At 47.5% G+C, this 25,696-nt stretch overlaps 1 protein-coding gene across 1 annotated transcript in view; it reads left to right on the top strand.

Moving 5' to 3' along the window:
• Positions 1 to 25,696, top strand: part of GDPD5 (glycerophosphodiester phosphodiesterase domain containing 5) — a 112,298-nt gene that overhangs the window by 22,010 nt on the left and 64,592 nt on the right. The window contains 1 exon segment of the mRNA XM_050333470.1: positions 23,875 to 24,049. Coding sequence (XP_050189427.1) covers positions 23,933 to 24,049 — 117 coding nt within the window. The 5' untranslated portion in view covers positions 23,875 to 23,932.

The following is a 25,696-nucleotide window of genomic DNA, read 5'->3' as shown; positions in this document are numbered from 1 at the left end:
GGAATCATCTCTTGGGTTGAGCTTCAGGTGGTGATGACAGGGTTACCACATCCTGTGTGTGCTGGAGGATTCCTTGGAGGTTTGGGACGTGGGAACAACCCCAAACACCATTTCTGTGATTCTTGTTTACTTAAACATGAAATTTATACCACAGATCCCCTCCAGAGCCCAAGGGAGTGGCATCTGTTAATGAGGGATGAGAACTTAAAGGCTTGTACTGACTTACCTGCTGTCCTTTAGGATGAAACTAATCTTCCCTGAATCAATCCTGATAAATACCCTTCAAATTGAAGTGATCTTATTCCTTGTACATTTTTTTCCCCTGGTTTTTGTTTTTGTTTTGTTTTTCATTGCAGTACAATCCCTGAACAGCCTTTTAAATCTGAACCACGTTTTCCTGCTCAGTTGCTCCTGTGGTGCTGATAATTCTTCTCTACTTGACACTCCTCCATCCCCAGGTATTTATGTGCAGATAAACAGAGGAGCAGCAATTCTGACTTACCATCCCAGGGGCTCTGTGACCCTTTCAAACATAAACTCTGTTTAAGTCTCAGCTCTCTCTCTTACTTTCAGCTGCATGACTGTCTTTCCACATCATAAATCACCAGCATTTATTGGTCTTTTGACATAAAGGTTTCCCAAGGGGAAGGAAGGAGTCTGGCTGAACAAAGCCTGCCCTATAATCAGTTTGCAGTAGGCTTTGGACAGAAATTGCAGTTGCTGACCAGTACAGTGAGGGTTTTATGGCTCTGCCTGTAGTGGCATTTCTGCCCAAGCAGGAGCTGTGGGGGTGCTGGGTGGCACATCTTGGACTTTATCATTGAGAGGTTAATGTGGGTGATATCTGATAGCAATTACCTGCCAGGAACTGGTGAAAACTCAGTGTATTTCTGGGCAGGCAGCACTGGAGTTTCAGAAGCATGGCATGGGTTGGGTTGGAAGGGACACCTTCCACCAGACCAGATTGATCCAAGCCCCTCTCCCAGCTGTGTGCCCTGGCTGAAGATGTGGTGTGTGAAGTGAGCTTGATCTCTGGGTGGTGGGAGACTGATGGCTCTTTTTGGTTGTCTTTATCTTCTGTCACGTTGTGCTGAAACAGCTCAGGGCTTTTATAGAAACATTGTGCAGTAACAGGTCCTGGACTTGTCTGGTGTTTAACCTGCTCAGCTCACGTTCTGTGTGAGGCCAGCTGGACTCCTTTCCATCTACAAGGCTTTCTCCTGTGGAAGCTGTGCATTGGGAGGAAGGTTTCCCGTGGCTCCTGAAGGTCACTCTCAGTTTTTAGGAGGGTGCAGGAGACTTGAACCTTTGGAGCTGGAAAGTCCTGTGGGACGAATCCTGTGTCGACGCCCCTGGTTCCACTGGGTACCAGTAACTGGGCTGACTGGACTGCAGCCATCCTGCTGGGGTGAGGAGGGGCTGAAGGGCAGGATTTCACTGCAGACTGACCTTGCAGAAGGTTGGTGGGCAGTTCACGGAGGTCTGGTTTGAGACCCTCAGCTTGCACAGTAAGACCGAGAATCTTCTTCCAGTGGAGGGGCTGCTGAGCAAAACTCTTCCTGTTCTGGCACCCTGTTCCTGTCCTGTGTTTTCCCTTCATCCTTGGCCTGTTGCAGTGGGACAGTGGGTGGGTTTTGGGTCAGAGAAGACCCTGCTCCCTGTGAGTGTCCAGCTGGCATTGCAGCCAAGCCAAGGTGTCCATCACCTCCCTGACTGTGTCCCTGTCCCCCTTCCCATCCTGGGTTTTGTGAGAAGCTTTGTGAAGGTCCCAGGCTTCCCACCTCCCTGGAAGTCGCTGCTGCTGGACTGGGTGGTTGTGGTCTTGTTGCCTGGGCAGAAGGACGATTGTCCCACCTTCCAGCTACTCCGAAGAGGCATCAGGCAGGAATTTTGGCAGGGCTCCTGCTCATCTCCCTGCTTGCAGAGCAGCAGTAGCAGCTGCCTCGTGCCCTCTCCCAGCCAGGAGGGAGAAGTAGGTCAGAATTTGCATTCTTTGCCCGGATTCTCTGCATAACTTGCACACTTTTTTCTCTTTCTCTCTTTTGAAGCGACCTGTGTGTGCCTGTTCCTCGGGCTCCCTCAATCACAGTTACATTCACATCTTTAATTGCCCTTTAATATCTGTCTTCCCTCCAAGAGCACTTCTGGGAGACTCTGAAGGGCTGATCCCAGCATGTAAAAATCTGAAAGAAGTGCTGGGGGGGGGGCGGGGGCAGCGTCTTCGTTTTTGGCTGTTGTGTTGTCTGGATCGGGATTTAAATTTCCTCCCGTAGTTCTTCTTTTGCATGACAAGAGCGAGTAATTGGGGTGAAATCAGCCGTGCTGCCAACTGTGATGGTGAGATTTCTTTTCAGCACTTCTCTCTGTGTTGTTTTTGGTGTGTTTTTTTGGTTTTTTTGCTGGTTTGCAATGTCCTGGCTGGGAGGGAAGGGGAGAGATTGAGCCCAGAAGGCTCCGGAGAAGCATCCAAGCATGTTGCTGAAGTGCTGCAGGGCAGCCAAAGGGTGATTCTTGGGGTGGTTTTGTCCACTGTGAGAAGAAAATGGAGCTTTGTTGGCATGGGCTGGGTGAGGGCAGGTGTGATGGGGCACCTGGTGCAGAGGCTGAGACAGAAAAGTTGTTGGCAGGGTTTGAGGGCACGTTGGAGCAATCCGGGCTAGTGGAAGGTGGAGGTGAGTGGGGCTGGGTGGGCTTTAAGGTCCCTTCCAACCCACACCATTCTGTGGTGATTCCTGTGTGGTTCGGCATCTCCAGCAGGTTTTCAGTCATCTGGTGAAAAGGGGAATGTAACATTCAGAGATTGGGTGATTTTTTTAAAATTTTTTTTTATTTTTTTCCCCCATAGGAACACCCACTGCACGATTCTGGTCTTTCTTGTAGGTGATTTTCAGTTTGGGGTTTTTGTGGTTCTATCCTCCAGAAGCCTCATTGGCTTTACTGTTGGTCTCAAATAAAGCAAATTGTGTGGTCTGAAGGCAGGTGTGTGGGTAGGAGTGATAGAAATTATGCTGATGTGCCACAATTGTCGTTTTAATGAACTTTCACCACATCTTTAAGTCACGTTTTTTAAAGTATTTTTTAACTACTCACCGAGACTTTTACTTTGTGGGGTTTTTTTTGGTATAATGTACGCATATGTAGCCCAAAACAACTCCTTTTCCAAGGGAGTTTCAGGCTGGCTCAGCTGCTCTGTGCTGGTGAAACTGCAACCTGAATCTGTCTGAGTCTTGCACAAATAACAGGCTATGTCAGGTCTGTTCCCATTTGTGTCCCTTTGCTACTGTCGAGCTGCCAAAAAGTGGCAGCAGCTTGGAGAGGTTTCTGCCCAGGAATGACCTTTTGGGAGTTGAACTTTTCCCCATCCCGCCTTTTTGCTGTTTGATCTCCTTCCTTGGGGCTTTTCGTTCAAGCCTTGATATCCAGGAGGCTGCTCAAAAGTAAACAAAAGATCTTGAGTCTTTTAGGAGCTAAATCCAAATTTTTTTGATGTAACTTTTAAGTCAAACCCAACTTTTAGGCTGGATGAACTTAATTTGAGGGCAGACTTGGGAATGTCAATGAAATCACTTTGGGTTTCTTTGTTCCCTCCGTACCTGCCCTTGGCATTAAATCCCTCCTGGTGTCCTGTTGTTCCCTTGGGATATCAGGTTTTTAACTGGGCGCTGTTCTCTTTTCAAAGCAGGGTGTCTGCATGCTGAGAACTGCTTTTCAGAGCTGGGTGGCACGTGGGTGTAGGAAATACCATCTGGGGGGGAGAAATGTTGGGGGAAAATGGCCATTCTCCTTCAGCTTGAGATGAAACATCCTGCGCGTGTCTGTACGTGAAGGAGCTGGACTCAACGATCCTTGTGGCTCCCTTCCAGCTCAGGAATATTCTGTGATCCTGTGACTAACCCTCCCCACCCAGGGCACTGAACCATCATGATTTATGTGGATTTTTAAGATAACCTGGTTTTGGGGCTCCTCCATCTCGTTATTCCCATTTTCGGCAAACTAAGGGGTGGGGGGATTAAGTTGGTTTTCCTGCCGTGGGATGTGTGGAGTCTCTGGGTGGTGCTGTGGTCATCAGGAGTGCTGTGAAGATCTGATTACCTTTTAGTCAACATTCCTGTCTCTATAAGGAGCTTTTCTTTCTGTGCTGTGTTGCATCTGAGCTGCTTTTCACCTCCGGGTGTGGTTCAGGTGAAGTTAAACTCTTAAACTTCTCCCTGTTCAGCTGCGGGTGCCCAAGTGATGTTTGTACATTGGGGAAACATCTCAGCCTGTTCTGCCTGCACTCAAGAACACACAGATCACTGCAAAAAAACAGTTCAGTGGCTGCCAAATCTGTGCTTTAGCCTGCCATCCTTTGCCTAAATCTGGAATTCCCTCTGTGTTGTGTGGAAAACATCAGGCAAAATGCTTGGGCTGTGGTGTGGATGAAACCTTGGCTTCACCTCCTGCTCCCAAATCGTGTTAGTTAAACCATTTTGTGAGGAGAATTTCAAAGCCCAACCAGATTAAAATCCATAATGAAGCCTTTTGTGTCTGCAGGACCTGATTTCAGCAGGAAATCGATGCTGAACTTTGGCTTTCTTGTGCAATTATCCCATTATTTGGAGGGATGATGAATGGATATCAGTGCAGTTCCTACCAGGCAATAACTGGAGCTGGAAATCCTTTCAGCTAATAAACTGCATTGTAACTTAAAGCAAAAATCCAGGAACTGTTGTAATACAAAGATGGAGATGACCCTGAGTAAAATTTATGCATCCTAAAGAACTCAGGAGTGAGGAACTATTCTGGAGAGCATTTATCTCAAAAAAGGGGGGAGAAAAGCTGCTGAGAGCTCCTGTTTTTAGGAGTCCAGTGCTTGATCCTCCACAGCAGAGGGTGTTTGTTACAAAGCATGAATGTAAATTAAAAAAAAAAAAAAAAAAAAAAAAAAAGAAAAAGCAGTCTCAAACTTCTTGTCAAGAACAATGTCTGTCCTCCTAAAATCTCTCCCTGTTTTGTGTTTCTGCTGAGCCCTGCACTGGAGATGTGACAGCAGTGACAAAGGTTAACGCAGCAGAGCTGGCAGGGGAGAGAAATGACATTTTTTCCTCTTGAAATTAAATGCAAACATGTTCATTGAAACGGCATTGTTGAGGCTGGGATTGTCTGGTGGGTGTTGATGGAGGAGCTGAGCCTGGACTTGCTTTTTTTCCCCCCCTCTTTGATGAGGGGGTCAGGTTGTTCAGGTTTCCTCCTGGGGCAAAAGGGGTGATCTGGTTGGCTCTTGGGCATGAATATATAGAAATATACGGCTCTTCAATATGTGAGAGGCTGGAAATTCATGTGGCACTTGCCAAACTCTCTTCAGAGCTGGAGTGGGGGGAAAAAAGAGGGAAAATCCTCTATACTGGTAATGTCAAGCTGTTTCAGTAAGAGCCAGGAGAGTGGGAAGAGATTGCTCTTAAATACACCCTGACTGTGATGAAAAAGTGATTTATTACCTCATTTGTGCTTTACTCCTTTCTCCATGGATTCTGGTGGGGGCTTGGAGGATGTTGTTGTTCCTGTGTTCTGCTGGTCCTAAAGTGATGTTGGCAACAGGAGGAAGCCCTGAAAATGAGGGATATTGGCTCTTGGAAGATGCTTGAGTTTGTAGCCACTTAGCTCACTGCCCATTAAAAAAATAATTTTTCTCTTATTTATTTTTATTATTATTATCATTATATTTTCTTATATCTATATCTAATAATACATTTATTATAGTAATTCTTATGTTTGTTTTATTTATTTATTATCTAATCATGTTAAAAAATAACAGTAATAATGACAAAATATCAATAAAAATAACCCCTCAGATCCCCATTCTTCTCTCCTTATCTCGACAGCAAAGAATTTTGCTGCCATCACCTGTGCATAAAACTATGGACTGGATGTGTCTTGATGTCATTTGCTCCATAGAGGAGGTTTCTTGAGCCCGGTTGGGAGAGATCTGACGGATGGGAAAAGGTTCAGCTTCCTCAGCACCTCATTCCCAAAGAGGAGCTGTCTCCACCACTCCCAAGTGTTTGTAAAACACCCGTTTCTTCCTTTGTTTCTGATTATTTTGTTGTGCCTGGTGGCCGAGCCTGCAGGTTTGTTGTGTAAACACCCAGGATTTTCATCACAGGGTTGAAAAAAAACAACAGCCTCGACATGTCAGCTTTTAAGAAGAAAACCCAAGGGCTGCGTTTCAAATGTCTTTTTTTCCTTTTTTTTTTTTTTTTTTAATGTGGGAAAAAAAAACCCTTATCAAGGTGTGAAAAAGAGGGATGCTGGGAATCCCAAAAGCCAGGGAGCAGAGCGTGGGCGGGGTGTGGAGGAAGCCCTGGAATAGAAATGGGATGCTCTGCTCTCGTCCCTGGAAGCAGGTGTGGGATCAGGGAAGGTTTGAATGGACTTCAAACTAAATGTTTCAAACTTAGTCAGCACTAAATGGCACCAAAATGAGAAAAGCTGGAGTTCTTAAGGGCTTGGCAGTGGGGAAAAAGCCTGGAATTCAAGGGGATTTTACTGGAAGTATCGGGGCAGTGTGCTCTGGAGCTCAGTGGATGTTCTCACCCTGTTTTCAGTACTGCTGAGGAAGATCCAAGCCAAGGGGTAAGGAATGAAGTCAAGTCTCCCAAACTGCTCAATGTTTTGCTGTTGCTGGGCTGCTAAAACAGAGGAAGGGACATTCTTGGAAAGCTGCATGACCCAAACCCCCAATTCCAGCAGGAATGTGTAAAATTGCTTAGAAAGCTGGAAGTGAATAGCCAGGATTACAGAGGGGGGGAGATGATGACTTACAGCAACATTGCCAGACTGGGGGTTTATGCTGGAAAGAAGAGGCTTCCATCCTGACCAGCCACACAAAATTCACGCTCTGAAAGAGTCAGAAAAAACCTTTGGCTCAACAGCTTCTGTTCTGGGCAAATTCTCTGCCTGTGAGGGAACTCAGCGTGGAGAATGTGGGTTCTGAGGACCTCGGAAGGGGATTGGTTTTTGGTGCTCCTGGGCTTGATCAGAGCCAGGCTTACAAATGCACTTGAGCTCAGTCTGCAGAATAGAAAATGTTCTCCCCTCATTTGCCATCGAGGAATTTCTGGGAACTTACTGGAATGCAAAGCCAGGGGATAGGGCAGAGCCTTATATTCCTTGAGAAAAGTGATTCCTGCGCTGTTGGATGAGCAGGAATCACCACAACCCCACTCTGTGTCTAAACAGTGGGTGCCAAGGGGGCTGAATCTGCTGGGGGATTTTTGACTGATACGCAATTCACAAGAGAATTTGCAATAATAACAATAATAATATTATTAATAGTAATAATAATAATAATAAATCAAGAATTCCCCTTTGAATTGGTTAGAAAAGGAGCTGTCTTCTAGCAGTCACTTGGTTTTCTTTCTTCCCCTCTTATAAATATGTATTTTATATCAACTACCAGTTAAATATAATTAAATATCTACATTTTTATATAAAATATAATTAATAAAAATATAGAAATAGTAACATCCTTGCCTCAGCTGGAAAGGGCAGGAGGAACATGCAAAGTTGGATTCTCGTCTCTCACTGACACCCATGGGCTCAGAGCTGAGGAAGGAAACCAGTGTAACTCAATTGGCTTTAGTGGGGCAGAGATTAGAAGATTTTTTTATTATTTTTTTTTTCCATCTTCTCTCTCACCCATCCTTAGGACTTATTGATCAACTTCTTGCTGACTTGAAGATCCTGTATCTGTTTCTTCCCAGCTTTTGTGGCGTCAGAGCTCCTGAAATGAGCCGTGCACGACGTGCTCAGCTGGGGTTTGCCTGTGTTGGGAGTTGTTTCATTCAGTGCCTTTTCGGGAGAAACACTCCCAGCCCGGTCAGGAAAGTGCTCTGGTACCTAAAATATTCCATTTGGGAGGCTGTGGTTTGGTTTGCACCTCTGAAATGAGAAGTTTCAGTGAGTCTGGGGCTGGTGAAGAGGTGCTGATAATGGCAGGATTGAGGACAGGGAAGAAAGTGCTTCCTTTCTGCTGAAACCCAGGAGGGCTCTTACATAACTGCCCTTAAACAAGCTTAAGAGAGCTGAGGTGGAGGGGGAAAAAGCACTGGTCAAACAGTGCTGATAAGCCCCAAGAATCCCAAAATAGGATCATGCTGCAGGGAATGAGAAAGGACCTACTGGAGGGGCAGAGAAATTCCAGTGAGCCCTGAGCTGCTGTCCCAGGCCACCTGGACCCTGATCCCCATGGGGAGGTACCTGTGCTGTTTGTAAATCCTGGCCTGGCCAGGGAGGAAAAAGTGGTCAAGCCACTGGTTCTCACATCTCATGGATGCAGGGAAACTGGAGCTCTGGAACCCCTGCAGAGGCAAAGCAGACTGAGCCTTCAAATTCACAGAATTCGTGGAATGGCTTGGCTTGGAAGAGACTTTCAAAATTATCCTCTTCCAGCCCCCCTGTGTGGGATTAGGCCTGGAGGATTTTTGGGCACCTTCCATGAGACCAGGTTGCTCCAAGCCCTGTCCACCTTGGCCTTGAGCACTTCCAGGGATTCTTCCTTTCAGTGGGAAATAGTCCTTTGGACATGGATAGAGCCTGATTGTCAAGTCTGGGAGCAAAGACAAAGCACACTTGACTATCCCCCTCCTCCCATTTGATTTTTTTTTTTTTTTTCCCCTTTTTATGACAAATTAAGCTACTGATTTGTGCTACTGCCTTCTGCTTCCCGGGATCTTTTCTGGAAATGAGGAGATTGTTTGCTCCTGGGAAGGCCTGGAAGAACTGGGAAGATTTCTTGGTTATGAGGGCGCTCGAAGGGGAATTTTTATACTTGGTAAAAACAGCGGTGTCCAAAAATTACTGTTTTCTTTGAATTATCTCCCCCCCCCTCAGGTGTCTCGTTACTGTGATAATACAGGATATTTTATGCTACAGCCTTGTGCAAATCTCAATGAATTAATTCTTGCCAGATGCAGTCCTTGTGTTTTCCTGCTGCACATCTTCCCATCAGTGGCCTGAATGATGAGTGGTGAGCTGGGATTCTCCCTCCTCCTCTTCCCCTATGGATAAATAGATGCTGGTTTCCCTGCTCCTCTGTGTTTGCAGCCTCACGAACAGCCTGCCTGGTGTTTGTACCTCTATTTCCTAATTCCATTTTCCTCTCCAGTCTGACCACTTACCAGTTCTTTTCCACCTTCTGCTGCAGGGTCTCATATGGCAAAGGGATATTCCTTTATTTTCTACTCCCACATATATTACTATGGTCTGGAAGTTAACACTTTTTTCAGGGAAAAAACCCCTCCTCTTCTATACCTTTAATTTTCTTTCTTTCTTTCCTGATCATCTCTTTGCCTCTGGATTTAGAGTCTCCTGGTTTATCCAGCCTGGACACTGGTGGCTTTGAACTCAGGTGTGCTCATCCAGGGCCCAGGAATTTTGATGTTGATTTGCTGTTGAGTTTCACTGAGATGTCAGAGCCATTCCAGCAAAATGTTGAGGGTGTTGAGGATGGTCCTTTTTTTGCTTCCTTTGGGTGGGTTTTGTTGTTGTTGTTGTTTGATTCCTGTGTTTATAAACCTTAATCCTGATTTTTTTTTTCTTTTTTGTGCTGAATTCCCACTTGCAGTAATCTCCTCCTGGTTACTTGGTGCTTTCTCTTAATGTGCTGAATATCCCAGAATTTTTCAGGGCCTTTTCAGTGTGTTCAGGACAGTGGCAGGAACTGGCTCGGCCCTCCCTCCAACGTGAGGTGCTCTCACTGTTTTACCACTTACCCAACAAATGTTGATTCGAGAGCAAGCAAAGTCTGGTTTCTTTGGGACTTATTTCAAATCTTTCATCTTCCCACTCCCATCCTTTCATGTCTCCAGCTGTAGAGGCTGATGAGTCTTTGACAGTGGGCTGGGCTAGAAGTGCTCTTCTCCTGGGGGGGAGCTTTATCTGATGTTTTCCCAGCCTTCAGCAATTCCCCCTTGGAGAGTGTTGAGTGTGTGTGGAAGAGGCTGATGCTCCAGGGCAGCAGGGGAGGGGAGAGCAAAGAGCAGGAGCAGAGACACTTATGCAACCACACTGTAGTTTTATAGGAAAATAAGCTGAAAATCAAGATATTTTTAGCTCTTGGCTAGAGCAGGGAAAGCTGCTTGTTTCTCAACCAGACAGGAGCTTCCTCGGTGCTCCTCTCCAGGCAGGCTCTTAATCTGCCTTGACTTGAGATGAAAACCCAAAGTGGCTTAGTGGAAGTGGAATAAAAGGCATTTAATCCTGGAAATGCTGGGTTTGTGTGCAGTTGGTTTGCCCTTTCAAGTTACCCAAGCTAATATGCCTGGGAACTTCTTAAATAAACGTGTGTGTGTGTGTGAGAATAATAACAATAAAAGCTTTTCCATGGGAGTTGTGTGCTCTGGAAAGCCTTTCTCTGCTTTCCTGGGATGTGGCTGCTTTTTGGGCTGTGGTCCTGGTGTGTGAAGTGCCTGACCCACCTGGGGATGGGGGTGGAGGGGGTCCTGCCTTCAGAGCAAGTGTAGCCTTGAAGACTCCCCATTTCCCTTGTTTTCTTCATGCTTGCCTTGATGGCTCACCAAAAAAGATGTACAGGAAGCTTATTTTATTTATTTTATTATTTATTTTCTTTTTATTTTATTGTATTTTATTATTTTATTTTATTTATTTTAATTTAATTTTATTATTTATTTTATTTTCATTTTATTTTTATTATTTATTTTTCATTTTATTATTTATTATTTATTTTATTATTTATTTGTAGTTTATTTGTAGTTATTTAAAAATTATTTATTTTTTATTTTATTTTTCGTTATTTTTGTTTATTTTTATTTTTATTTTATTTTGTTTATTTTTTATTTTATTTTTTGATTTTTTTGGTTTAATTTTTATTTTAGTTTATTCTTTAGTTTATTTATTACTTTTTATTACTTTTTTCTTTGTATTATTTTTAGTTTCTTTTTTATTTATTATTTTGTTACTTTACCTTTCTTTTTTCTTTTTTCTTGATTATTTAACATTTTTAATAATTTTTTAATTTTTAATTTTTCAATTTTTTTAAAAAAATTAATATTTTCATTATTGTTCTTCCAAGGTCTGCTTGAGCAGTGCCCTGGTCTCTGGGGTGACATGGCTGCCTTTCTAGGTGGGAGAGGGAAGGTCACGTTGTTGAATGAACATATTCCCCTGGGTCAGCCTTAATGCCTTGTGGAAGTTTGACTTTTGGATGATATTTACTCTGTGCTGCTGAACACTCTGCCCTGCCCAAAATCTCCTGGGTATCTTGATTTTCTTTTCCCTTCCCACAGCGTCCCAGAGCTGTTTGAGAAGAAGGAACTTTCAGCTGCTCCTTTTCCGGAGGCTTTTTCCTAGAAAGCTCGGAGTTGAGCAGGGCAGGGGACAGAAGTGTTGCATCCCGGGCTCCTGTGGGAACTGTGGCTCAGCTGCTCCAGATGTTTGGATGAGCTGCTCAGGGCTGGAAGCAATTCCCATCAAACTGTGTAGCTGCACATTAGTGGAGCCCTCGGGGGTCTCGCCTCGGGATCATGTTCTCTGTGGCACCAGGCTGAGGATCATCAGTGGGGACCTCAGTGGGGTTAGTGAGGCAGAGCTTTGTGGAGCATCTCCAGACCCCCAGGATCATCACAGCCCAGCCAAGGGTTTGCTTGGCACGCCTTTGCCTGACTGATACCAATCATGGAACGGTTTGGGTTGGAAAGGACCCTAAAGATCATCCACTTACACCACCTCTGTCACCTCCCACTGTCCCAGGTTGCTCCAACCTGGCCTTGGACACTTCCAGGGATGGGGCAGCCACAGCTTCTCTGGGCAACCTGTGCCAGGGCCTGCCCACCCTCACAGGGAACAATTCCTTCCCACTATCCCATCTAAACCTTCTCTCAGTCTCCTAATCAATCACCTGATGGTTGGGAACAAGGAGGGCAAAGATGCAGAAGTGGCTGTAAGGAAGGACAGCGTTTCACAAGTCCCAGGGTGTCCCTATTCCCTAGGATTTGACTTCCCAAATCACTCCCGTTCAGTTTGTGTGGGGTTTCCCTGGAGGTGGGGTGAGTGAAGGTGACCATCTTTGAAGGCAGTTTGCTGCAGATGTCACTGTCTCACTCTAAGGATGATTATACTGAATAAATCATGTTGCTGATAATGCTCTGAGTGGTGGTGCCAGTGGGGACTGTCTGGGAGAGTGTCACTGGTGCTGGGGGAGGGCACTGGGATGGGGAGGGTTAATGGTCATGGGATCAATGCTCATTGTATTAGAAGTCCTCAGAAATGATTGAAAGCACTTTGACTAATAGGTCTTGGAGCTACATCAGTAAATGAGTTTATGAATCCCCCGTGACTGGCCCTTTCCATGAGGAAAACAAGACAGTGGCTGATGTAACTGGCAGAGGGAGCCTTGTTTTCGTGTTTTCATTCGAACAGGACTCTCCAGGCATGAGTTGGAAGTGACTGAGAGCCTGCCCTGTTAACTCTGGGAGTCACCCTGTGCACGGAGGGGCGGTTTCCTTCCTGACTTCACCCTCTCTCCCGGCCCCTTGATGTGTCAGAGTGACCTTGACCAGCATTTAGAGATGCTCTCTGGGAAGCCAGGAGCGCTCGAGGATGTTGCAGGTGCTTGCCAAGTCAGTTGAGAAGATTCCTTTCTCCTGAAAGATTTCTGCTGCTGCAAACAGAGGAGAAAATCGCTTTGCTCTTATTCACCTCCTCCTCAAGATCAACAGCGGCTTTTGAAAGGCTCCAAGACAGGTATTTCCCTGGTGTGCTGAGTGACTGTGGGATGGGGTGGCTGGAACTTGTCTCTGTCACCCATTTGTTCCCTTAAATGCAATTTTCTTTCACTGCCTGGTGTCGAGCTGAGCTCGTAAATCTTCTGAGAGGAAACTGTCCCGTCTGTCTCCTTGCATGGAACACAGACTGATTTACACAGAGCTGGGAGGGCTTCAGCAAGAACTGGAGGGAGGCTTTGGGAACGTGAGACAAACCTGTGGGAGGACAGCATGTTAAATTTGGGATGGCTTTGTGAGAGCAGCTCTCAGGCTGGTGCTTGAAAACCTCCATGTGCATCTCATTCTCAGAGCTGAGGCTCCTGGACGGGGGGTGGCACTTGATGTTTTGTTTAATCTGGGACCAGTCAGGTCCCCCTGGCTGGGAGGGGACCTCAGGAAGGCTGGACTCCATCTCAGCCTGCTCCAAGCAGGGCCAGCACTGAGCTCAGAGCAGTTGGCTCGCACTTTGGTCCAGTCAGGTCCTGAAAACCTCCAAGGATGGACCTTGTGTGACCTTCCAGGGGCAGCTGTAGCGCTGTTGGGGGCAGGAGAGCTATTTTCAGATCAAAGAGCGTGTGTCTGCCATGAACTTTTCAAACCTCACGCCACGTTCCCAGGAGTGATGCAGCAGTTCCCACTATTTCTTGGTATCCCATGCATTCCTGCTCCTGTTTTTGCCAAAAACTTGGGCATTTCTCACCCCCTGCCTACATTAGAATGATCAGCCTGAATTCATCTCCTGCTCAAGGCTGACTTTACTTCTTGAGAACCTCTCCTGGGCTTCATCTGTTGGCTCATGGCTTTTGGGAGAGCTCTGTCCAAAAGTGAATCCATATAAAGGCCTTTCCAGTATCAGATGGTTCATTTTGATTGCTCCAAATCACTCCCCTTGGAATCAGAGGGAAAGAAAAGGATGTGGTTGGTGAGGGTGTTTTCTGGCTGTGCACAGAAGCAGAGCCAGGGAACAGCAAGGATGGCAAAGCAAAGTTTGCTCCTTCATTTTTAGCTCCTCTGCTGCTCGAGAACACTTAATTTTATTTTATTTATTTATTTATTTTTTGACCTAATGTTTCTTGCAGCCTTATGGAAGGAATCAATCATAGGAAATAAAGAGCTTGTAACCCGTTTAACCAGGACTTTCCACCTCTCATTAAGCCAGAGACATTCATGTTCAATTCTCTGGGTAGCAGTTGCCCAGCAGATGTGCAGAGGATTGATTGTAAAATGACTCTTGCTGGGTTTGTTTTGCTTTTTTTTTTTTCCCCCTCCTGTTTCCATTAAAGTGCTTGCAGTGGGTGTGGAGGCATTTGGCTCAATCTCAGATGAGTGTTGCTGGTGTGGTTCATGCAGTTTTCTTTTCCTGCTGGCAGGGACCAAATTTCCAGCGGGGAAGGTGTCCTAGGAAAAGCAGAGTGAGCAGTGTGTGGGACAGGCTGCTGCTGCAGCTGCTGACACCTCCCAGAGAGGTTTAAACCTGCCCCTCGGAGGGCCTGCTAATACAACTCACAGGGGGTTGTGGTGAACTCCTCAGGGGAGTGTTTGGAAAGGGAAAAGCTTGTCTGTAAAGGAAACTGCTGTCAGGGGCTGCATGTTCAACCCCGCTCCTGTTTCCACTTAATTCCTCAGCAAAAACCCAGTGATAACTGGGGGAGGCTTGGTGGAAGTTTCTGGCTTGCAGCTTGGGGAAGATGGCAGAGCTCTGGGGGTCTGTGGAGGGGAAAGGTATTATGCAGCCAATTTTAAATTCCTTAGATATTTTTTGATTTCATAAATATTCTTTTAATTCTTTGTCGGTGAATGAGGTTTTTTTCAGCATCCAGCTGTGCTTTCCTGGGTCATGTTGTCTTCTTCCACTGCTGGTTTTCTTTTTCCTTCTCTTCTCACTGTGGTTGTCCCTGCTCAGCCCTGCTGATGTGGTGCCATCCCCCAGCCATCGGCGTGACCTCTTTGAGATGATCTTTAGGCAGCAGAGGTTGAACGTGGGGTCTCCTACCTGAGATACTTCTGGCTCTTCTGCCTCTTTCTTCCCAGACCTGTTCAGTGCTTCCTGCAGGTCTCTTGGGGTTTGTGGCTCAGGCTGTCTCCACCTCCACGTCTCCTGCCAAGGTCAGCAGTGCTGTGTGGGTCCTTGTGTTGTCCCACCCCAGCTTGGCTCGTTGAGCTGCTCTTTTTGGGTTTTCACCTCTTGGGCTGCCGTGTTTTTGTGCCGGTTGGGATGTTTCTGGAATGCCAGGTCCCAAGGGGACTCTCCCAGGGATGGTGCCAAGGCAGTGCTCAGCACAAGTGATGTCCTGTGATGGCTCCCAGTGGGATCTCTGGAAGTGATCGGTGTCATCCTCGTGGGCAGAGACCAGACGTGTCCTGCAGTTGCTGTTCCTGGGCATATCTGGGGGGGTTCAGAGGCCCCTGTGTGCATTTAGGACTGTGCCCAATAAAACCCCTCTGTTTCTGTGGTGCCTAGAGGTTCCTCCCTCCAGGCTCTCCACCTTTTTTCCACCACAGCTGGCTGTTGTCACATGGAAACTCCCTTTGGGACGTGCCCTCCCTCTTTCCAAACACCACCATCCTGCTGGATGGAATCGATTGCAGGAAAACCAGGAGGGCTTGGAGCAGGCTGGTCTAGTGGAAGGTGTCCCTGCCCATGGCAGGGGGTTGGAATGAGATGAGCTTTAAGGTCCCTTCCAACCCAAACCGTTCTGATTCCACGAGAAATCCAGTGAAGTGCCCGGTGTCTCTGCTGGTTTGTCTGCCTAGAGGGTTTCAGAGCCCTTATTTTGGGCAGCACGAGGATATCCTCACTCCTCTTATAATTTAATCCTGGTGCCCCACTGAACTCTTCCACGTGTCAAGCCCACCTTTTGGAAGGACCAAGGAGCGCACCGGCACCTCTTTTTATTTGGTGCTCCCGGATGGCACCGAGCAGCTCCTTCCGGGAAACGCTGGCAGGGCCTTCTTGGAGAGTCGGCTTGGCTTGTTCTTCGACAGGAAAACTTGGCATCTGCTGAAGTGGATTGGTTTGTTGGCAGTTCAGGCTTGGAAGTCAGTGAGTGTTAGCTCCAGAGGGTTGGGGTGTGTTGTCTCCCAGGTGCAGCTGCAGCTTTTCACATCCAGCTCTCTGCTTTGTTTTATTTAGCTATTTACTTCATTTCTACCAAAGCCTGTTTCTGTTTATTTGTTTTATTTACTCTCTTTCTAAACGTGGCCAGTGGCCTTGCTGCAGCACTGGCACTCCCAGCTTTTCTCAGGCAGGAATCCCTAGAGAAAGGAAATGTTCTTATAGGACTAATGAGTTAACTCCTCACCCTGGGAACTCGGGTGGGGCTGGTCCTGTCTTTATCAAGCCTTCTCCTGCCCTCCTCCTCATGTCCTCCTGTCCCACCTGGGCTTTGTCTGCTGCCTTAGAGTTGCTTCAGAACCTGTTTGTGGATTCACCTGATGGTTTGAGATTATTTTTAACTTATTTTTAGAAATTAGGGATTCGTATTTAAAGCCAGAGCAGCAGTGAGGAGATGAAGAAGGCCAAAGGGAAGCTTTGTTTTGAGGTCTCTCTGGCTGAGCCACAGGGATTTATTGCACAGGAACTCCTGTGGAGCAGGAGCAGGGTTTGTGTTTAAGCAGAGGCTTGGGAAGATCATAGAACCATGGAATGGTTCGGGATGAATCCAGGAGCTGTGGCTGCCCCGTTCCTGGAGATGTTCAAGACAACATTGGATGAGGCTTGGAGCAACCTGGTCTAGTGGAAGGTGTCCCTGTCCGTGGCAGGATGAGCTTAAGATCCCTCTCAACCCAAACCATTCTCTAGTTCCATGATACAAACTGGCTGCACTGGTTCCCAGCGACTTGGAAAGCAGGTGGGCACAGCTCATGGGGTTCCTTCCTCACCGAGTTCCGTCTTCATTCCTGAATATCTCTCTGGGAAGGATCTGAACTGCCCACGAACTGGATTGTCTGGGCCTCGTGGTCTTTGCCAAGGCAAAGACAGTAGTGGGTCGACCTTGACCTTGCCGAGTTTGGAACGTGGGATGGGCTCGTAGGAACAACCTGAAGGTGAGGAACACGTGGCCACCACCACTGCCCTCACAGCTGTAAATGCAGCCCAGTCTCCTGCTGGGTCATTAAAACATCTCTAGGACTGGGATTGCTCCTTCCCAGCTTGTGGGGAGGAGAGAAAACCCAGCTCTGCCCGGTGGCTTTGGGGTTGTGTTTTCAGAGCTGTGCCACCACCTTGACTTGCTGCAAGGTTTGTGCCAAAAGCAGAGACCGTGTTTAATTCTCGCTCTGCAAGGAGTTTGTACAGGTTTTTCCGGTGTCCTGCTCCGCTCCTCCAACCCTTTCCAAGTTCTAGGCACCCAGTTTGTGGAAAACATGAGGAAGCTCTGCTGCAGAGGGCGTTAGTCCATACTCTGCTTATTTATTTAGGGAGATTAAAGTCTACATTTTTCTTTTGTAATCCCTTTGAAGTGTTTATCTTTTGAAGTCTGAATTTTCATTAACTGGAAGTTTCCAACCCCCAAATTCCACGCTGCCCTACTTTCAAAGGATTTGTGTTTTAAAAAGAAAAGAAAATTGAGGAACAACAAACAAATGGTCAGACCCAGAGGGGCTCCACGTCAGCCAGATCCTATTTGGGGTGGGACTGTTTGGGTCATGGCTGTGAATCCAAGTGGCTCTGCAGGCTGCCTCCCTGGATTAGGGTGTAATCACGGGGTTTTGGCATCACCAGGCAGCAGGGAGACAGTGATGTTTCTCCTTCAGAGGAGTTCTAGACCTCTCTTTAATTTTTTTTAATCTTCCCCTCACCCCCATTTTCTGTCACTGAAGCAGTTGGCTTTTAGGACAAGGGTGTTGTGACTGCGTGTGTTTTTCTGCCTCAGTTCTCATCCAGAATTCTGTATCCACATGGCAGGGAATACTTTGCTGCAGCTCATCTCATTTATTTCCCAGAGGGGGGAAAAAAAAAATATGAGATGGAGAGTGGCATTTTAACACATCAATTACTCTTATTTGTGCAGAGACTTCGGTGTTATCAGTGTAAAAAATGGATATTTAGAGCCTGGAAAAAGCGGGTGGGAGACCTCCAACCCACCCTGATTTCCAGAGTGGGGAATAACAATCTGTAGGAAAGAACAACCCCCCTGGGTCAACAAAAGGTCTGCAGCAATCAAGGGGGTCATTCCGCCCCCAAAACGCATCAGCGCAGCAGTTGAGGCTGTTTATGGCTTTGGGCTGTTCCATTCCTGCCCTGGAATGAAATCTTGACCTTGCAAGTTGAGCTGTTCTGGCTCTGGGCCACCAAAATGTGGAAAATACAGCTCAGTGTGTGCGTGTTCATATAGATTTCCTCCGGTGGGAATGGCCAGAGCAAACATCCCTCTGTGACAGCTGGGTTGGTATTAAACATGGGAGGGATCTTGTCCCTCTTCCATTTCCATCTTTCTAGTCAGGGAAAGTGGAATTCCATGACTTTGCTTTGGATGAGTCCAGTATATTTTCATATAATATGAAAACCCGTGAAAAGTCCATGAAAATCCCAAGAATTTAGATCAGTTCCTTCTAATTCTTTAAATCACTTTAGCCCTGGCTGGGAAGTAGAGGAGGTTTCTCTTTTTTTCATGCATAGAACTGGAGGGTTTGCTCTGGAAGAGCTTAACTTGTTTAGAAAATATTAAGGAAAATGGGAATTTTCCAGTATAATTAGGGAAACAATTGCTTACAAGCATATCAATAGGGATAATTGGTTATCAGGGATGTTCTCACCTAATTGGGATAGGAAATGATTTGCTTAACAAGGTTTTAAGATAACTGGCTTGATAGAAGTTGTAACAGAGGGAGATATGTTGGAATTATGCAGAGATTGTTGATAAACAGTGATCCCAGGAGGCACTGAGGAGAGGAAAACCACTGCTTTTAATGTGGAAATCATTTGAATCCATCAAAGCTCTTTTTAAAATGGGTTAACTTATAAAAAATAAATCTCAAGGACCCCATGAGTGTGTGTTTTCTACATTTATTTGCATTGCAAATGAGGAGAGTTTCCTCGGGCCTGATTTTTGGGAGGTGGGACTTTGTGCTCTCAGGGCTTGCTTTGGCTTTGGGTGTCCCACTGCTGGACTTTTGGTCTCTCTGGGTACAATGGGAGCACATGGAAGGGTTGCTGTGGTGGGATTGGTTTATCCCCCTGTTCTCCCAACAAATCTGCCCCTCAGAAACCACAGGAGCCTCCTTGGGGAAAGCCAAAGTTTTCCATGGGATGGATCTTCCCGGCCGTGCCCTGAGAGATGGAGATGCTGTAGAAGATCTCAGGTGCCCCCATCTTGGTGGATGGAGCTGTTGGAGAACATCAGAGGTGTCCACCTGTCTCCTGGTTCTTGGCTTTGCACGCTCCATCATCTCCTGAGAGTTCAGGATTCCGTGGATTAGTGGCTGCCTTGGCAGTGCTGGGTTAATGGCTGGGCTCTGTTACCTTGGAGGCTTTTCTGGCCTTAATGGTTCTGCAATTTTATTATTTATGAACATGCATCAGAGCATCCTTGGCTGTGTTTTGATTTTTCCTTGGATGTGCTGATCCAATTCAGGAATCCTTTGCAGGCTCAAGTGAGAAGTTGTGCCTGTCAAAGCGAACCAGTCTAAGGAATTTGGGAGAATTTGGGAGAATTTGGGAGGTTGCAGGTCAGGAGAAGACAGGCAGGAGCCCAGGGCTCTTCTGTGTCCTTCCAGCTCCCCAAATCTGTCCTGATCAACCCATGGGTGTATCCAGGGTGGAGCTGTCAGCAGTATCCCAGGAAATTGCTTTCTCTGGGCTATTAAAAGGTTTGTCCCAAGATGCTGAATGAGATCAGTGGGACCTCCCTGAAACTGTTGTTGATAGGAAAAAATAAAACTTTCAAGGGGGATTAGAGGGGAGGGCTTGGAGTTACAGTCAGAGAGACAAAAATCCCAATTTTTAGGCCAGATCTCCCCAGAGAGTTTCCCTTTCCACTTTGCAACTTCAGTTCTCCCCCTGCCCCCTTTTTTGGTGGTGGTGGTGTTTTCTTTTCCATTTTTTCCCCCTCTTAGCTCCGAAGCTGTTTGGAAGGGAATAATGTGTCACAGGCTGTAACAGATACCTCCACTTCAGGATCTCAGGAGCGTGGTGTGTGCTAATTAGGCATCCTGGAAGGAGCCTTTGGAAAATATTCCCACTGTACTTGCAGATGGAATCTCCCCTGCTCCCCTTTTTTGGCCAGGCCAGCTGGCAAATTCACTTGTTCAGCTCCAAAAAGTCCATAGCCATTGGCAGATGATGCATCTCTAAATCCAAGGTGGAGAGCTGGTGTGGGTTTGCATTTTTTTATTTCATTCCTTTTTTTCTTCCCTCTCCTCCCTCCTGGTGCGTGTTGCTGGATTTGAATAATTGATGCCTGTTGTCTTGCTTCCTGTTTTCATTGCTGTGTGTAACACTAACCAGCAGTGCTGTGAATCATTCATAGCCTGCTTTCTGCACCTCGGGAGCTGGAGATGTCATGGGAACAGTGATTGGGAGGTGGCACAGACTCCGTGCTGCTCTCCCGGAAATCCACTCCTGGAAGCAGGGAGCAGTAAGTATGGAGTCCCCGAGCTTGGATCTCTGGGCAGGTGGTATCAGGAGCAGCATCTTGTGCCTCAGTCTCCTCTTTCATCTGCTGTTACCACTCAGGTGTCCCTGGGTGTGGTTGGGAGGGGTGGGTGCTGTGCTTGTGCTTTCCTCTCCCTTGTGGGGTTTTGTGCAGCTGATCGTGACCCTTCCGGAGGAGAGGCAAGGATTTTAGGCTTGTTGGTTATTTGGGAGCGGCTTTTTAAAAACTTAGCTTGGATTTCTTCTTGTTGTGCTTCTCCTGGCTGTTTTTGTGGGGAGCAGCCTGGAATTTTGGGCTCCAGATGAGTTCAGCTTCACTTGATGGAGCCTTTTCAGCTGGATTTTCCCTTGCTTGCAGTTTTTGTCTCTTGGTTGTTTACAGTGGGTTGTGCTGCTTTCAGACCCTTCCAGCAGTGCCTCCTGGTGATGGTGTTGGTGGGCAGCTGTTCTTTTGGGTTGTCCCTTTGTATGGAAAACACTTGTGTCCCTCCTGAACTCTGCCAGGAAACTGGGAGGTGCTGAATTAGGTGCTGCTGCTTGGTGGTTGGCAGATGCTCTTCACAATTAGACAATAACCACAGAGCTCTTGCATTTGCCCTGGCTGTTGGTGTTCCTGGCAGGATTTTAATTTGGGGGGAAGGGTTGATTGCTGGTCCCTGTCCATCTCTAAAGTGCACTGGTACCTTACTAAAGCAAAGCTGTTGGGAAGGGCTTTGGTGCCTCTGCCACCTCTGGTTGTGCAGCAGAGTTCAGGCCTTTATCCAATAGCTTTGGATAAGCATCCTGAGAGGGATGTTTGTGTCCTGAACAGGTGGAATCAGGGATCCTGGTGACAGCCCTGAGCTGAGAACTCTCCCAGGTCTAACTCCTCTTGCCATGAACATGGACACCTCCCATTATCCCAGGTTGCTCCAAACTGCCTTTGGACACTTCCAGGGATTCAGCCACAGCTTCTCTGGGCAACCTGTGCCAGGACCTCCCCACCCTCACAGGGAAGAACTCCTTCCTAATATTAAATCTAATGACACTTGGGATTATGCTTTTTTTTAATTGTTGGTACCACTTGTGTTTGAGTTTGTGACCCAGTTCTTGTGAGTGAACAAATCAAATACGTGGCCAAAGCTCTTGCAGGTAGAGGTGGTCTGTCTGCCCTGCTGCCTTGCACAGCCAAAACAGGAAGAGGTGGAAATCAGGAGAGATGCTTTCCTTTGGAGGTGAATTTGTGGAGGATTTCTTGTAGCTGCTGTAGCCTTCGAGGTTCCCAGTGTGGGAATAAGGGGTTTGGCAGGGGAGCTGTTAACAGGCTGTGCAGGATTTTTACATCCTGCCCTTATCCCCCAACATCTTGTACATCCCTCAGTGCTGAGTGAGAGAGGGCAGAGATCAAAGCTCTGTCCAGGACCTTCACAGAACATCAAACTTTGCACGTTCTCAGTGTTTCTGTCCTGTCCTGTCCGTTTTTCTGCCAACGTGGGGGGAGATTCATTTTGTAGGGATGGTCTTGAAGCAGAGAAAAAAAGCTGGAGACAGGAGGCAGCTTATGCAGTGAGTAATGCTGAGCTTTATAAATAGCAAGAGAAGAGGCAAAAATGCAGGCAGGGAGGTGACCCCAAGCACGAGGCCACCGAGGTGGCACAGCAGGGCTCGGGGTCAGATGAGCTGGGAGAGCACAGGGGGAGAGGGGGGTGCTGGATGCGTGTGTGCCTGCGTCCTGCATGTCATCCCCGAGGGGATGAGCAGAGCCACGTGGGCATCTGTGATGTGCAAGTCATGCACATCTCGTGTCCTCTGCGGGGTCAGTGCCTGGAGCGCTCCCGGAGCATCCCAGGCGGGTTTTTGCCGGGAGGACAGAGCCACGCTCCCTGTAGTCTGTGTGAGGGGAAGGCAGGGCACTGATGGGGACAGCGTGGTGACAGTCTGGTGGCCTTTGGAGCCACAACCACCACCTGCCCCCCGGGTGCTGAGTCCTGCTGAGAGGAAGTCAGGACAAGGCTGTCAGCACGGAGCGTAAATGGCCACGGACGCGGGCAGAGGCTGGAAGGGGTGAGCTGGCCGTGTCCCTGATGACATTTCTGGGCTCCACCACTGTGTCTGCAGCAGCTCCAGCGAAAAATATGCTCAGCCCTGGTGGGATTCTTGGGGTTGTCCTGTGCAGGGCCGGCAGTTGGACTTCTGGTGATTCTGTGGGTTTGGGAGGCTTCTCCCCATAGGATGTGGCTATGAAAGGCTTTTAGGTGGCTGGTTCATCTCCTTAAGCCCAGTCCCGCTTTGCTGATGCCAGTGAGGATGTTTCTACTCAGCTGCCAGAGGTTTTTGCAAGAGCTGAGCTCTGGGGGTCCTGTGTGCAAGGAAATAGAAGGGTTTCCCTTCGAGAGGGTGTGATTTACTGCCCACACTCATCTCTGCATGCTCTGGAAAGGTAGGCAAGCTCTTTGCAAGCTCAGCTGCTGCTGAACATCGCTGCTAGTGCACTGATTTCCCCCAGCAGCAGCTTGTGGGGCTGTGGTTGTGCTCCAGTAACCTGTGGAAAACCCCCGGGTGGGATCTGAGCACAGAGTGATGCCACCAGACCGGCAAATAATGGCTCTGAGGTTCCCATCCCTGAGCACCAGCTCTAGGAATTAGTAAGAGAATGTGATTGTTTGGTCTGTCCTCAATATCAGTCTCACCAGGGACAAGGGAACATCTAAATATCTATAAGAAGAAAAGCCCTGTGACGCAGGGAGCATGTGGTGGATGAAGCAGAGGACTTTCCCTCCAAACACTGACGTTCCCATGAGTCAGTCTGGTCCTTTGGGTGCTGTTTGGTGGGAAGAGGAGCTGGGTGAAGGTTTCATCCACCTCTGCATCCCTAGGAGTGCTTGAGAGGTGTATAAAGGGAGGTGGATATTATATATTTTGTGTATATGCACACACACTGCATTCTTGGGGTTGGCCAGGAGCTGGACTTGGAGGATCCTTGTTGGGTCCCTTCCAGCTCAGGATAGTCTGTGACTCTGTGATGTGCCTCTGGAAGTGTTTGTTCCTTGTCTGGGGCTGTTTGGAGGCTGTGTAGGATGCTGAAGATAAACTGCTTTATCTTGGCTGGGTTTCAGCTCCAAGGAGGTCTCTGGATCGATTTTTAAGATTGTTCTTGCAGAGGCGACGGTTCTTTACATTTCAGTCATTCATAAAACCCTCATCATTGGGGCTGCAAACAACCAGCCCACTCCTTTTGTCCTCCTGTGGCTCTTCTTCCTGCAAACTCCTACGAATCCATCGCCTTTCAGTGGCGTGGGAGAAGCTGCTCAAGGAAAGAAAACCTTCAAACTAATTAAACTTCTCAGTCTTGTTAAGTAAGGACCAGGAGATGTTGGCAGGGTTGGGAATAGCTCTGATTCTCATCCCCCCTCTCCATGGCCAGAGGACATGGTTAATTATTGAATTACTTGTTAATGTAGTGAAATATCGCTCGGTGGGTTTCACTCTCTTTTTTTTTCTTTCTTTTTAACGGATTTTGTTTTTTTCCTTCTCGCCAAGGGCTCTCCCAGGACCTGATGGAGTTGTGAGAGCTGGCTCCGGAGGGGCTGGAAGGAGCATGGTCAAACACCAACCCCTGCAGTACTACGAGCCCCAGCTATGTCTGTCCTGTCTGACCGGGATCTACGGCTGCCGCTGGAAACGGTACCAGCGGTCACATGATGACACCACCAAGGTGGGTGCCCCCTCCTCCCACTGATGCTGGGCTTGGAGATCGTGGTTGAAAGTGCTGGATATTTATTTATTTGTTGCCTTGGATAACGATGGGATTCAGTGACCTCGTGGCTGGAGGTCTGTGGTTCTGCCCCGTGGGCGCCGTGAGATGGTCCTGGTGCTCAGAGGGGTTGAGTGCTATGGCCAAATCCATCCATATTTCCCGTGTTCACTCCTTGCTCTGTCTCCCTGGTGTGCTTTACAGCATCCTTGGCTGGACCTGCAGGAGTTGTGTTTCTGCATCTTCTCTGCCTTCACGTGGTTTAGTGGCACTCGGTCCAAGGGTGGACTTGATGATCTTGGAGGTCTTTTCCAACCTTCATGATTCCCTGAGTCTCTTCTTGCATGGGAAAATAAGTTTGGAGATAGGGGGAACAGGCTGCCCAGAGAAGCTGTGGCTGCCCCATCCCTGGAAGTGTCCAAGGCCGGGTTGGATGGAGCTCTGAGCAACCTGGGCTAGTGGAAGGTGAGGAACAAAATGATCTTTAAAGGCCCTTCCAGCCTAAACCATTGTGGGATTCTCTGAAAGGCAGCAGGAGGTGAGAACTGGCTGGGGGGAAATGTGGGAGTGTTGAAGGTGACTCCTGCCTCGCCTGGGAATGCAGTTTTCAGGAGCTGTGGCAGAGGGAATTCAGGAAGCAGGGCTTCATTGCACTTTCCCTGTTGCTGAGGGCTGTGAGATGAGGCCTTGTGAGACCTGCTGTGTTTTTATGGGATAAGTGTGAAAACACTGCTGTCAAAGCCACCCTTTTACAGCTTCTGGGAAATGGTTGTGTGTTACAATCCTTCTGGGCTCTCGTGTCTTCTAGGTTGTTTTCTTTTTTTAATGTTCTTACTACTTAAAGGAGAGAAAACCCACAAATTTAAATCTTGTTTCTCCTGGCTGTGCTCCCAGGAGATCCTCTGGTTGCCTTTTGAGTGCTTAAAGTTGCTCTGGTGTCAGTTGGCTCCTCTGTTCTGCTTTTAAGTCTATAACCAGGGATCTTCCCGGCTCTTGGAGTGCTCTCCCTCTGGAAAAGAAGCTGTTAAGGAGCAGACACGTCCGGCTGGCAGATCCCGTGCCAGAAACGCTCCTGGTTGTGAATTACACGGATTGTTGGTGGAGCAGCTTGGCCAGGAGCTCCCGTGGGAAATGGAGAGTCAGGGCTGCTGTTTGTGCAGCCCTGAACAAATTTCCTTTTGCAAAGTGGGGATGCTGGTGCTGTTTTTCCTCCTCTTTCAGCCTGAGGGACCGTTCCTGGGCACGTCCGTGGCAGAGGGTATAGGTGGCTTTGGAAGACTCTGTCAGGAAAACAGTGGGACACAATGTCTTGGCACCTGGACGTGCACTAACTTAAATACTAAAAAAATGCCTTCTTCCTTCTGCCTGATGAACCAGAACATTCCATTTCTTAGCTAAAAATCCATAGAAAAACTGCTGTTGACTGAATTTTTCAGTGAAATCTGGCTCTGCTTGCTTTACCAAAAAATATCAGTGGCAGCCTTCCAGTTCAACTTGGAATTCCAATTGTTTTTTTTCCTTCCAGTGCTGGAAAGGAATTAGTTGTGTTTAAAGGCACCTGATCTAGGTTGAAATATGCCCAGTCTCAGAACTGGGCTTTTTAAGGTC

Source organism: Myiozetetes cayanensis, unplaced genomic scaffold, assembly GCF_022539395.1.
Source record: "Myiozetetes cayanensis isolate MyiCay16 unplaced genomic scaffold, myiCay2020 scf5-8, whole genome shotgun sequence".
NCBI classification, from domain to species: domain Eukaryota; kingdom Metazoa; phylum Chordata; class Aves; order Passeriformes; family Tyrannidae; genus Myiozetetes; species Myiozetetes cayanensis.
This window is presented reverse-complemented; position numbering and strand designations above follow the sequence as displayed.